The 15,385-nt window shown below is 42.3% G+C and overlaps 1 protein-coding gene across 3 annotated transcripts in view; it reads right to left on the bottom strand.

Moving 5' to 3' along the window:
- Positions 1-15,385, bottom strand: part of triob (trio Rho guanine nucleotide exchange factor b) — a 154,961-nt gene that overhangs the window by 20,090 nt on the left and 119,486 nt on the right. For all 3 annotated transcript variants that reach the window (XM_084053314.1, XM_084053316.1, XM_084053315.1), the window contains 2 exons: positions 12,643-12,895; positions 157-443 (listed from right to left, as the gene is read on the bottom strand). In XM_084053314.1, the coding sequence (XP_083909440.1) occupies positions 157-443; positions 12,643-12,895 (540 nt within the window). The remainder of the gene's footprint in view (positions 1-156; positions 444-12,642; positions 12,896-15,385) is intronic.

The raw sequence follows: 15,385 nt of genomic DNA, 5'->3' as shown, positions 1-15,385 counted from the left end.
CAAAAAAAAGACAGTTTGAGTTCAAAATGTTCGCTTGTAAAAAAAAAATGTATATTGAAATATTTGAAAAAAAAACGTTTTTCAAAAAAATAGCCAAAGAAATCTAAAAATGACACAGATGCGTCCCTGGTCTAAATGGTATAATGGATCCCTCACCTCCTCCAGGGTTTCGTCCTGTGGCGTGGCGGCGCTGTCGTCAGAGTCCTTCTGGTGCATGGCGTCTGCGTTCTTCCTGGCGTCCTGGCGGTTCTTCTTGTGCTTGTGGGCCAGCTTCTTGACGTGGCCGTCCGCCTTCCCGGAGCTGAGCCGCCGCACGGGGCTGGTCAGCCACTTCCTCAGGGTGTTCCCTGGACGCTTAGGCCCCGGAGAGCTGTGAGTGTGAGGGCCCAGGGTGTGGCTGGAGCCCGGCTGCAGGGCATCGTTGCTGGACACGGACAGGGTGTCTGAAAGGGGGGGGGGGGGTGGAAGAGAGATACAAGAATGTTCATGAATGCGTGACGTGAACGTTTGAAATGCGAGATTTGGTACCGATTCTTTTCACCTTCATAAAAGGAGTCAGGATTATAAATGGGTCATCATCATGTTTCTACAGACAAAGTGGCAATTAGAAGGACATTTGGTGTGTGTGTGTGTGTGTGTCCATTCCCTGTGCCTTCGTGCTGAATTGTGCTTCAAACTATAGATGGCGTTGAAAGCGAACAGGCTGTTGCTAATTTGAAAATCATGGCCCACAGCATTATGTAAAACTTGCATAAGCTGTTCTCCCTTGGGTGTGTGCGGGTGTGTGTGTGTGTGTGTGTGTGTGTGTGTGTGTGTGTGTGTGTGTGCAAACTGTGCATGTGCATCTGCGTGTGCTTGTGTGTACGTGTGTGTACGTGCATGTTATCTGAATAAGCCGCACTGGCCTCCCCATCACAGTGGTGGCAGCTCCTTGGGGAGACTGTAGGAGGGAGCTGAATCATAATAAATTGATTGCCAAATGTGTATGTACTGTGCTGTATGGGTATAGAGGGAGGATGCAGGGATGATCAATGATCCACCTCATTTCAACTTGACACCTCCCGCCACATCCCTCTTTCTTCCCTTCCTTGCTGCCATCCTACAGTACATAATGTCTTCCTTCTTTAATTTTTTCGCGGCCTCCAATCAACTGGATTTCTCCCAGCAACCTTTATTCATGGCATTTCGGTCATCCGCAAGAAGCGACAGACAAGAGCGCTCGCTCTGGAATCGCAAGATTCTGGGTTCGATCCCGGGCACCGCCTACTCAACGTATGAGTAGTACGGCTTGTGTAACTCAGATGAAGTACTGGGAGCTGACAGTAGGTGTAGTACAAAACATCTCCCTGGTTTATCGCCTTGGGACACAGACACCCTTGTTGCTCGGGTGATACCACTTCAACCTATTACTTACTGTACTTACTCACTTGAGTAACCCGCAAGCGGCACTAACAGATACCCAAGCCAACTTAAGTGCTTTGTGACGATGATGTCACAGTTGTTAACTGGAGTTCAGATGTGTGCCGTCACAGTGCGCACACATTCAAGACATTTCACCTCGCACAAAATGGTCAGAGTTCAAAGACGGGTCACAGCATGTTCCCGCACTAAAATAGGCTGCCTGCTAAAGTGGGGGTGTGGAGGGGATAACAACCTGGACATGCTGCTGGGGCTCATTTCAGAATATAGCACTGTTCCAGTGTCCAAATGCAAGCCCGCGTCCATTAGGAATTTGAATCAATCGATACCGTTTCTTATTTGTGTCATATGTCTTCATATATGATACACCTGATCAGAACTGAATCTCAGCTGAATATAAGAGTCTTGGAATGAGGTCTGGCGTAGCCTGTTTCACTTCTCCCTTGGAAGCGGAGAGAGTGAATGAGCTCTCATGGGATGATGTTCTCATGCTGCAGAACAGCAAATGATTTCCAGAAGGAGCATGCCTGCAAAAACAAGTGCATCTGTATGGTGGTACAAGCTGTCATTAAAGGAACAGTGCAGCGTGTTAGACTCTGTCCTACTTTTGACCGTTCACCCACTTTTATACAAGCTTTTTGGAATCTGCTTAAAGTAAGCCTTTCCTCCAAAACAAATGGAAAAAGAGATTACCTCCTCCTAGTATACAGACTCACCCAGCTCCCCGGACATTTGCCTTTAAATAGATTATAATTTAGGATTGTCCTGCAATGCGGACAAAATGTACATCACTCTGTCTTCATATATGTACACTGCGATTACCTATCTGTGGACACAAAATATTTATCTCATCCATACTGTGTTTTCTCCAATGAAAACTATTGTTTCAAAAGACAATGTTTTTCCTTTCATCTTCCTTCTGTCTTTATTGCATTTTCCTTCTGACACAGCCCAGAGAGCAGCAGCATGCCACCAATTTCACTCGGTGGATAGTCTAACTCTAACCCTCACAAACTCTACTGTCGATGTGAAAATGTTACTTGACCATCCATAAAACTAGATTACGTCACCAGTGGTGCATTTAAACCTATGCTCACCCCACAGCAGTCTGTGCTGAGAAAGAGTAAAGTAGTTCAGTTATTTCCTGTTTAGTTAAGGTGCGTGTGATTGCAGAACTGTTCAGTGAAATCAGAGCTACTGTAATTTTAAGTTATGTACAGTACTTAACATGATTTATGTTTATTACCAACCCCCTTTGTGAAGCATTGTGAAGCCTATATGTACAAATGGCTTTGTTGAGTTATTTGACAATCCCTGTTTGGAGTGCTCATTTGTGGCAAGATGTCACGCTAGGAGTGCTAACTTCCGTTGCAGCTGACAGCTGACCATGAAGCAAATGTTCTATAAACTAACACTCTAAGAGGGAAACTTTTATGTTACAGTATCCTCAGTACAGATCTCAAATATGTGCCCTTACTGCACTTGAAATTCACAGAGAAGTGGCATCTGTTAAATATTAAGGACCAAACATTACAAACTACGTGACTAGGTTGGATGACTTTATGTGACCCCATAGGGCAATTTCCCATAAATGGTAGGCATGGAAATTCCCTCTGCCCATTGAATTACACAGCACTAAAATGTATAGATGTTGTGGCGTGTCTGTCTGCCTGTTCTTGCATGAGCACACCTGCGTGAGTTGCGTGTGTATCAGTTGTTGAGTCTTTGGGAAAGTTATGTTTTACTGCGCCGTGCTGATATAAAGCATGTGTTCCCACATTGCATGCGGAGAACGAAAAGATGTTTTTCCACGAAAGGAAAACATCTCCCACATTATGCCCCGCAAGTGTCCTCTCTCTGACTGCAGGGATTTATCACAGCGTCGTATCACTTGCTTTCACACAAGAGATTTAATACATAACCAGCACCTTCTGAATGATAGCAGTTTGGCGATGTGGTGGATGTTTACACGACACTGCCCACACAACCCTGTTGCATGGATATCTTACGCCCACCCAGGGGTACTATCATTTGAAGAGGTCATCTCTTTATCCTGTGATTCATTCAATACCAGAGAGAGAGTCAAGACACTTTCCTTTTTGCCCTGACCAGACCCTGCACAGCCAGCAGTGGTGGAAAAACTGCAGTGTAGAAATACTGTTACAAGAAAAAGTCCGGTAATCAAACTTTACTTGAGTAAAAGTACAAAAGTATTGGCATCAAAATGTACTTAAAGTACCAAAAGTTAAAGTACTCATTGTGCAGAATGTCCCACTTCACAAGTTCATAATGTATACAAATCTTTTGAAAATAGCAGATTAGGGGTGTGCCGATATATCGTCCCGCGATATATCGCGATACGTTTTCGCGACGATATGTATCGTTTTGGGGAAAAAAAATATCGTTTTGAAAAAATTTTTTTTTTTTTTTTTTTTTTTTTTTTTTACTTTTTTTTTTTTACAATCATTATAATCAGGCATGCAAACAGCCCCGAGGTGAAAAGGGTGACAACATGTTTTTTTTTTGGGGGGTCAGGTGTCACACTATTGCCCTATTTGGATTGAAAACGGCTATTGTAGCTGAAAAGCTACAAGTTTGCATGTCTGAATAATGCAAAAACAGAATTATTTTTTTGCATTTACTTTTTTACACCCCCATATATTTTCATAATAAAAAAAAGTGCGTATCGTATCGTATCGAAATCGTATCGAAGTTGTGAGCCAAATATCGTATCGTATCGTTTGGTGAAATTAGTGTATCGGCACACCCCTATAGCAGATCTATAAGCTCACAATGCGTCGCATCACAACGCATTGTGAGCTTGTAGATCGGCTCTTTTCAAATGGCCAAAATGTATGCAGGGCTCAAGTGGTTAATGTATGTTTTGTGATAATAATCTAAATTTGCAAAGTAACTAGTAAGTAGAAGTAAAAGTATTGAAAATGGGAAATGCTCCAAGTCAAGTAAAAAATCCTCAAAAGTGTACTTAAGTACAGTACTTGAGTAAGTGTACTTAGTTACTTTACACCACTGACAACCAGTGCAGGGTGTTTCACAGTACAGGGAGACTTGCTCCCAGCATGTTGAACAAACACAACAGAGAACCCATAAACATGTCGAGGTCAGGTATGTCGAGCAAACAGAGCATGGTTCCTACATGGTTCACGACCCGTCGTGCTGGAGGCTGGGTTATTACACCAGTAGACAGATGTTTTACACTGCTGAGTGAGAGGATGAGGGAGTGAGTATTGCTTCTTTTCCCTTTGTAATGAACTAAATAATACCAGTCAAATCAAACTAACACTCATCAGTGCATCATCTTAGCTGTAGATTTGCTCTTATAATTATCATGGAAGCAAAAAGTATGGGAATCATGTGGGGGCCAATTCAAAATTATGTTCAGCGAATCAGCGTTCACTGGGCTGACTGTAGTGATCTTGTTAACGGCGATGTAAAGGGGTGGAGCACGGGGTCAACAACCTCGACAATCTCCTACCTTGTAAAATAACCCGAGACACATACATTGAATGCAGGTGCATGCATGGCAACGCATACATCGGCACACGCACACACAGTGCTGCAGTCTGCGTCACGACCTGTGTTCTTTGCCCTGTGGTGTGTCTTTAATCATGAAGACACTTCACCTTTGAACACTCATGGGTGACAGCAGTACTGGTGCTTCATACAGAAGATTGTCATGAAAGTTAACCTCCAGAACAACACACAGCAAGTCTCTAGGATTTCAGTTATTAGACTCAGTCTTGTTGAGATCTCTACAGCATACATTTAGCTGTAGATCACTTTTATTTTTTACAATATTGTATGTGTCATTTTGGAGTATTCTGTACATAATCTTATGTAGTATTACAGCTCTTTCCTTTGTCCTTTTACTCATTATACACATTACACATCATATGGAAGCTAGGGTTGTACTACACTTCACAAAAGTTTGATCTACAGTATGTGGACAAAATACCAGTGCCCAGCAGGGCATCTAACCAGTGTCTAATTGGTAGACTGATGTCTCACAGTGTCCTAATTGGGAATAAAGTGTCTGGATGCCATCCTGGCTGGCTTATCAGCAGACTCAGCAGGGTACCTTACTGCCCAGATGACTGTGACAGCAGCCACAGGAGGACAGAGGACACGGTCAAATACACACCAACCCACTGTTCCACTGCTTGACAACAAAGCGGCACGCATGCTCAAGCTTGCAAGCTCACGCACTTTAACACGCACACCCAAAACCAAACAGCTAATTAACTGCCAGAAAGGACCTTAAAATCAGTACTTGACCGTCCCATCAACATCATAGCGTCTTCTCTCCACTACCCTGTTAGCTGATATCCTCAGGGACATTCCAACGATCCTATTTTAAACAGATGCGTGCTACTGTTTCTTCACCACAGCCAACTTTGTCACCGTTTCATTCATGCCAAACCAAATATACTGTTGTAAACATGCTAGATTTACAGCTCTGGGTGCCTCTGCCCTATGGTCACTGCCTCAGAAGGGGGGTTGGGGGGTTGGGGGAGGGGGGGGGGGTTCTAGAATTGCCTGGGATTCCAGAGGTGACACATTGGGGAGGCATTCCTGATGTGACTGTGTCTTCCTTTGGAGAGGGTCGCAAACATACACAAATGCACACAATTCCCGCATGGACACACATGACAGTTGAAGTGTCTGGTGACGCACAGAGGGGGCTTCAGTGTGTGGGAAAGCCCCAGGGGGGATGCTAGTCAATCTACAGAATGTGGACAATGCTGGAGAGGACATGACACATGAGTTAAGAAGGGTGTGGTGGAGGAATATAGAACTAAGATGAGCCCAGAGAGTGTATGTCTAAGTATAGTCTGGTGTCTAAATGTATATTCTGCATACATGTCCTTTGCGAGTTGTCTACAGTATATATATGTTCTTCGCTGGTACAGTAGTTCTGCATTGAACATTTACGTTGCTTTTTGTCTGCACACGGTGCCAAAGAAAATTCCATTTATGAACCTTATAAAAGGAAACTATTTCTGGGTTCTGTGATGATTCAACAATAATTGTATTTAAATTGGTTTAATGTTTTTGACTGTGAGACAACCAAAATAGGTTGGTGTGTCCATCCATCACCTAACGTTTTTGGTTAGATGCTGGCTCGGGTTCCTCCGTTGTACTGTATGTGGACCCTTTTCTATTCTGTTCCATTATTTTCTCCTCTCCTTGGGGTCTGTCATGATGAACACCCCTTTGGCCATCTGTCCGCCACCAATCTGACCCAGTAGGCTTCATAATCTGGTCACCCTCAATCCAGACAATTCAATCCCATTATAGCTTGCTCACAGAATTACTTCCATTCGTAATACCTCCCGATAATCCACCTTTGATCAATGAATATCCATAAGCCACCCTGAAAATAATAGGTCAGCATTGGATTTGAAATCTACAGTGGGCAAAAACATACAGAAATAGATATATTTCTGACACTGGCTCTTGAAGAACACAACAGTGGTGCAACTGTCCATTGCATTGTGTTACAGTAATGTCACGATAAAACAAATAACTCTCTTTGACATTTTCTTTTTTTTACCATCATTAAAGTACAATGAAAGTGCAGACATGTTCTCTTCATGTATTGCACTCCCCCATGAAAAGCATGCAGTCTATATACAGTATGTACTTATGTTGAACATCCAAGTGACACCAAACAATTCAGCATTGTGGGAACTGGAGCACTCAAACCACATGAACCCCTTTCTCATTCTTTTATTGTTTTTTGCAATATCTAATCAACATATAAAGGCTATGACATACAAGCCTTAAAAATATTGAATATTGGGACACCCTTAAAGAACAAACAAACAAAAAAACACTGAATTCCAGTGTTAATTTAGTCGACTAAGACTAGACTAAGACTAAACAATTTCAGATGACTAAAATAGGACTAAAACTAAATGGTGTGTTATTCAAACGACTAAGACTAAGACTAAATCAGAATTTGCTGTCAAAATCAACACTGCATTCTTCCTTTCAAGATCACACCCAGGAAAATAATCAGAAAAAAGTATACAGTATGTCAGACTCATGAACATAATCCTCACTTAGAATGGGAGATACTAGTGTATGTTCAACTGCATACAAATAACCCTGGCACTCATGTTACACATAACATAGTACATACCCAGGTCCAGTACCCAGAACTTGCAGTTGTCGGAGTGTCCGCCTCGAGATGAATCCATGTGACAGAGTTGACTGAGCGTCACCAGGGACTCGACTCCATGGGCCATGTCACCCCCAAATCAAGCCTCATCTACAGTATACCACCTCCTCCCACATTCACTGCAATGCCTCACAACACATTCAGTTTTTACAAGACTTAACATCACAAGTAATGATCTCAGTAACTGCACAGCGGAGGTTTTAAAGAGAGTGATTGTATATAGTCATGCAGTGAAGAGTTAAGTCAACTGCAGCATTTGCGTTGGGATGTTCCCCCTCTCTCTCTCTCTCGCTCTCTCTCTCGTGCGCGCTCTCTCCCTCTCCCTCTCTCTCCCTCTCTCTCTCCCTCCCTCCCTCCTTCCCTACTGAGTGGGCTGCTGTGAGGGTATTGGGCAAGCCTCCACTATGCCTCCGCTGTTCTGAAGGAACCTTTGGAGAGATGCACACACATTCTACCGTATTACCCTTTGTAATTGCACCCACTCACTTTGTGTGGGTGGATGCATATTTTACAAGGCATTTGGAGGCATAAAAGTTTGGCTTTTTTTAATTTTTTATTATTATAGACATTGTTTTGAAAATCAATAGAATTGAGCAGATTGAAAACAAACGTTCCCTGCTCAAATGCCATAATGTCTTTGTTATCGCTTAGATAAAGGTTCTTGTCAGTATCTAGCCAATAATATCTCTGCCTCTCTACATTCTCTAATGAATGCACAATAGGCTTTTCCATAGGTGTGACTGTTAACTAATGAGCTCTTCATACTAGTTCATGCAGCCTATTTCATAAAAGATCCCAGTCTCAGCACTCCACGTGACAAGTCCCCTGTGGACACTGTACAGGCTACTACAGGAGGAGTTAAACAGGCTACACGTACAAAGATCTCCCTGTTAAAATATGCGTGTGTTCCCTATTAGTCAAGCTCCCTGGCTCTGACCAAAAACACTGTTTCCTGTAAGAGTGTAGGTACATATACACACACAAAACACGCCATCTCGTACAGAGACGCATTGTCAAGCATGCCATCACTTATATCATTGCATCAATATAATGGGTTCCGAAAAAGAGGCATTCACTGTAAATCTTGCTAATTTGGTGAAATGGCTAGGTCGGCGGAGAGAGGGAGCTGTTCAAGAAGAACACACTCAATTCCACTAATCTAATTGTACAAGTGTTTACCATTTTGATGGGAGTCACCTCAACCTGATTTTCCAAGGAATCCGCAGAAGGTTTCACTTTTGATCATCACAGGACCCCTTGTTCTTTCACCCAGACCACATGCATTGCACATGTGCATGTATGTGTGGACAGTGTGTGTGTGTGTGTGTGTGTGTGTGTGTGTGTGTGTGTGTGTGTGTGTGTGCGCGTGCGTGCGTGCGTGCGTGCGTGCGTGCGTGCGTGAGTGCGTGCGTGCGTGCGTGCGTGCGTGTGCACACACACACACACACACACACACACACACACACACACACACACACACACACACACACACACACACACACACACAAAGGACCTGACAGGTCAATTCTGTGTCAAATCTTTAAAGTCTCTGAGGTTAAAGTGTCTTGTTAACTCAACTGAGCAGAACACTCTGAATGGCGTCACCTGTTGTGAGGTCTGCCACCCAGTTGTAGATAGCTTTATAGCAGGGGTTTTCAATTGATTATGAACCAGGGACCACCACCCTGACTGAGAATCAACCTGGGGACCACTGTTGTGTTGGGAGGGGTGATATAGGGGGAAAGCTTGAAATTAAATAATGACTGTTAAGGGCTTACTTTAATGTGTTAATTCGAGGTGAATTAAATCAAGCCCTTAACAGTTATTATTTAACTGAGATATGCTATAGTGGTCCAGAGCTAAAAAACTGATTCATTGCAACTTATGTGTGAGCGAGCAGACACATGCGATTGATTATAAGCACATTTAATTCCTAAGAATGGTGACAGTTTCCCTGAGATTCTAACTCCCATTTATATGGAAGCTATTGACATTCGACTTCCCAGTAACTGACAACATTGACTGTTTCTCACTTCCCAGTAGCTGACAATATTGACTGTTTCTCACTTCCCAGTAACTGACAATATTGACTGTTTCTCACTTCCCAGTAACTGACAATATTGACTGTTTCTCACTTCCCAGTAACTGACAATATTGACTGTTTCTCACTTCCCAGTAACTGACAATATTGACTGTTTCTCACTTCCCAGTAACTGACAACATTGACTGTTTCTCAACAAGAGGTCGATAAATAATATACAAATAAAATAAAATACAAATCTTCACTTCACTTTCATAACTACATAACTAATGCATGGTCAGGGACCTCATGCAATACCTTCACGGACCACCAGTGGTCCACGGACCACCAGTTGAAAACCCATGCTTTATAGCATCACATTACCTGTATACGTGCATGGTGGGACTGCAGCTATACTGTACTACTCATTTGTTTATTTTCTTTTTGTGGCTTTGCCTCCAGACAGTCCACTACCTCCTAACAAACATTGTCTCTGTCTCACTCTCCCAGTTGCTCAGTGGTGTTTGCGTGACACAGCGGGGAAAAGGGAAACTTCCTGGAGACAACGACACGTTGTGAGCTTATAGATCTGCTATTTTCAAATAGCCAAAGTATGAAATACTGCTTAAAGGGATAGTTCACCCCAAAATAATATTTTTTTCTATCGATTAGTCACCCCATGGAGACTTGAATTCAGGGATATTTGTCGCATTCCTAAGCCAATAATTTGATGACCAGCGGACCGGTAGGCAGTGGTTCCGGTAGGAGACACAAAGGAGACTCTTTTACCGGAACCGCTGTCGGTCATCAAATTATTGGCTTAGGAATGCGATAGAAACAAAAAAATATCCATGAATTCTCCATGGGGGGGATAATCTATAGAAAAAAATACATTTTGGGGGTGAACTATCCCTGTAAGTTTAGTTAAAGGACGACTTTGGTCGTCACTAATGCTCATGACAAAATTGTTTAAAAAAAAATCTACTTGGTCTTGGTCTTGGCACTTCAGAAACCCGCCTACCAGTGACATCACCGTCAGATTGTTTTATTTTTTATTGTAGCATACAAACTTTCCAGGAATAGAAAGCCTGCAGTTTTCAAATAATTGTAGTGGATTGGATTTGCCTCTTAGATGTAGTGGAGCAGAAGTAATAGAGTATAGAAAAAGTAAAGTAAACTCAAGTAAGTAAAAGTACCTCAAAAGTACAGTACTTGAGTAAAGGTACTTAGTTACTTGTGCCTGGAGACCGTCATAATCATCCCTCCCCTGCTCAGATGCTCAGTAATGTCAGAAAGCCTGAGACTTTCTATTCATAAAACATGAGAAAGCACTGGAGCAGCTTGGAATATTGAATAGTACATCTTCATCAGAATGATGACTCCTGTTCCTCTGAAACTGCCTTCATTTCATTTACTGAAAGAAACCCCTGCAGGGAACTTTGTGAAGACCAACTTCTTTTAAAAGACTGACCACACGCATGCGCGCACACATGCACACACGCACGCACGCACACGCACACACACACACACACACACACACACACACACACACACACACACACACACACACACACACACACACACACCAAAAAAAACACACTATAATGACTAGTTAGGTACCACCAAGAAACTAAGGACAACAGAAAAAGAACAGCAGTCAGCACAACCATGACCAGGAAACCGAGGAGGCCGAAAGAGAAGGAGTTCAAGTAAACAAATGCAATGTAATCAAGAAAAGTCAAAAGTTGGGAAATTCTACACTCATGGAGTCAAACAAACAATAACTCTTCATCTTCAACACAAATACAAATGTGGAACATCTCCATTATGACAACAGAAATGTTATGTATTATCATAACACCATGGAAACAAGCTGCGCAACACGCGCCCACTCTTAATTACAGAGAGATGGAGGCATGCCGAAACATAACTTTATTGGGATAAAGTCAGGACACGATGACAATGGCTGACATCGGTCGGCTCTCTGTTTACGCAACGGGCCAAGTGGTTTAGAACCATTACCTTAGACTGAACCTACATTTCTGAATTGACCTTAGATAGATGTTGTCTCTCCCTCTCACCTTCAACTCACAATTGTTAGTCGAGGGGGTATTGTGTGTGTGTGAGAGAGAGAGAAAGCACGCAAATATCCACATTTCAGGTAATGATATATAATATTGATAATTATAAGCTTTAAACAGCAAGCAAACATATAAAATGTGGAATTCCTGGCTTGCGTGCACACACACACCCAGGGGAAACCCCCCATAATACAGATGACTAACAACTTTGGACCCCACAATGCAGGGTGCAGACTATGACACCATTCCTGTTGTAGAGTGTCAGTTTATTTTTCATGCTGACAAAAGAGAAAACAAATACGTTGGTTTTCCACTTGTGAGTCTCACATATTGGCATAAGCAAGAGACGGGAGTCACGATTAGAGTTTCCACAAGCAGCTGTTTAAGGGTACTCTCTATAAAATCCATCTACATAGCCGTCAACATCTATGCTATCCTATCCCATTCTATGGTAGGAAATAGCTTTTTAGCAATCCCTCAATTTTCAGATATTTAATTGTTGCTATGCAATTGTTTGTGTGAGAATGTGAGAGTGAAATCATGCTTCCCACTAACTTCCCACAGGAGTTTTTGATAAAACAAGTAAAGGGCCTGATATACTTCATTGTGCATGGTGTGATGTGACCTATGGTGGAAAAAGTACTCAAATGTTTTACTTAAGTAAAAGTATCAATACTGCAATGTAGAATTACTATGTTACAAGTAAAAGTCCGGAATTCAAAATGTACTTGAGTAAAAGTACAAACGTATTGGTATCAAAATGTACTTAAAAGTACCAAAAGTAAAATATAGCAGATCTACAAGCTCACAACACATCACCATGCGACGCGTTGTGAGCTTGTAGATCGGTTATTTCCGGTGCGCCACAACCGGTGCGCAACTAAATATAAATCACCCGTAAGTCACGCGTCTCCTACCTTTGTGGTTAAAGAGCCCCTCCATCTCCATGGAGGACCTGGAGTGAGCGATGCAGAGCATGGAGCAGGGCACCAGGCCCTCCTGGGCCGGGGTGCGGTCAGTGGTGCGGACCAGGCACCAGTCCGGCTTGTCGTGGAGTCGTTCCAGGACCTCCACCGTCTGGCCTCGGCGCACCGTCATCTCCCCGCCGTTCCCACCGGTGCCGGCCATAAAGTCATGGATCACCACTGTCAGCTCACAGCCACCGGACAGCTAGAAGGGAGGGGAGGGGGCATATTATTTAATGAGGTGTAGCGACGGACCACAGTATCATAAAGCGATGTGAAGGACAGACACTAGGGGGCTGTAGAGCTACTAGTGTGTCCACCCATCCATACTTGTTGTTTGAGAAAGACTGAATGTGAGAAAGAAAGACAGACAGACAGACAGACAGACAGACGGACGGACGGACAGACGGACAGACAGACAGACAGACAGATTACAAGCACAAACGTCATTTAAACTGGAACGTTAAGTAATCTGTAATGGGTATATACAATATGTAAGGGCTGTTGTGGTGGCTCTTTAGCAGCCAAGCATGGTTTGCACTGTATTTGCATCAACAAGTTAAACTTATGTAATAAACTTAATATTTCATACACAGTAAATGTCAACTGGTTTCACAAACAAAGAAACAGGACAGGTACATCTTTCATTTCCAACCAAGCGTTTTTTTTTTTCCTTTCCATTTCCCCCCTTTTACTCCCAATGTAGTCGTTGGGATTCCCAATTCCCAATGTTCCCCCACTCATGTAGTCCCTGTCACTGCTAACCCCTACAGTTGGTCATGTGTGAGGGTGTAGGCGACCATGTGTCTCCTCTGATGTCGTCAACCACCCATGGACCAATTATGGACCAGGGTGCCTCCATGAGTCTTAACCCATTAAGGCCTGATGTTCTATAACAGTTTTCTGAAAAACGTATGTTGTTATATCAGTGGTTCTCAAACTTTTTAATGTGGTACGACCTCCAAAATTATATGTATTTGGGCCACGGACCCCTATCTCCAGGGAGCCCCCAGGTGCAAAGATTTGACTTAAAAATGTTCACTTTAAAAAATATATATATATTCAAAGATTTGCACACATTTTCACGATTTTTCTAAAATAGCAGATCTACAAGCTCATAGCGTGGCACTCGGTGCCGCGCTATGAGCTTGTATATCTGCTATTTTTGAATAGCCAAAGTATAAAATAATGGTTTAAGTGGTTACACAGATGCGTTCCCGGTTTTAATGGCTTAATCGTACTCTAGGTCTTAATCCATCACTGGTTTTGCCAGGCGGAAGTCACGTACTGTAATGCATGCAGAGGGACTACTTGTCCCCGTTGAACAGGCGTCACGACAAACCTGTAGGAGTTGCTATAGTGCAGCGACAGAGATTGCCCCCCCCCCCTGCCCGGTTTCCCCCCGTGCAGAAGGCCAACCGTGATCGTTGGAGCGCCCCGGGCCCAAGTCGGATGCAGTCAGGTACTTCTAATAGTCTTGCTAAGTGGCTGGAGGTGACTCATTCACATTCAGAAAATGGACCTCAACATGACTCAGCTCACAGAGTTCAACGTGATGCATGGAAAGTCTTAGCAGTCTATTAAAAGATACAGACAAACGGCCAGTTCCTAGGACAACCTATATAAAACGGCACAAATCGTCAATCTGAGGGTCACCTGTGACGCATTTGTTTGATACCGGTGGTGGAAAAAGTACTAACATTTTTAACTTAAGTAAAAGTATCAATACTGCAATGTAGAAATACTCTGTTAGAAGTAAAAGTCCGGAATACAAAATTTACTTGAGTAAAAGTACAAGAGTGCTGGTATCAAAATGTACTTAAAGTACCAAAAGTCGAAAGTACTCATTATGCAGAATGTCCCATTTCACAAGTTTTCAAATGTATACAAAATCTTTAGAAAATAGCAGATCCACAATATGCTTGTAGATCGGCTATTTTCAAATGGCCGAAATGTATATACTGTAGAGCTGAAGTGGTTAATGTTTTGTAATGATAAACCAAAATCTACAAAGTAACCAGTAACAAGTTTTCAAATAAATGTAGAGGAGTAAAAGTACAATATTTGGATCCGAGATGTAGTGTAGGAGTAGAAGTAAAAGTATTGGAAATTGGAAATACTCAAGTAAAGTACAAATAAGTACACCACTGTTTGATACAGAATCATTCTCCACGGTGTCCATAGCGATAAGCGCCATCGGGACCCCTACACAGTAGGTGTCTGTGAACATGTGTGCTTACTTGTATGATATATCTGCACTATTTATATCTGTGACTAGGACAGATGTTTGCTGTTAGGCCTGCTTGAGGCTAAGCATGTGAAATGGAATGTATTTAATAAAAAGTGCTTTAAATAACAAATAAAGGAAGGAGCCATCATTCTGAAAAAACAAAATAAAACTCCATTCACCAACACTGTTATAAATGCCAATACAAAAATAACATGAGCGACTGCTAAACTTCTGTAGTGTTCTGTCCTGCAAATACCAATTTGAATCATTCATTTTAAATTTTCCCACATTTTTCTTGGTTCATTACTTGTCAGCATTTGGCAGGATGAGAGGATGGATGTCTTTAAGACAACAAACCTCATGCAGCTTATTATAATTTTTTTTATACATATATATACATTTTCATTATCCATTTTCTAAGTATTTCAATGAAGCTTTGTAGGTTTTATGAATACACAGTAAAAT

Source organism: Gymnoscopelus microlampas, assembly GCF_963454915.1.
Source record: "Gymnoscopelus microlampas genome assembly, chromosome: 3".
NCBI lineage: Eukaryota > Metazoa > Chordata > Actinopteri > Myctophiformes > Myctophidae > Gymnoscopelus > Gymnoscopelus microlampas.
The sequence above is the reverse complement of the archived record's forward strand: the minus strand, read 5'-3'. Positions and strand labels throughout refer to the sequence as shown.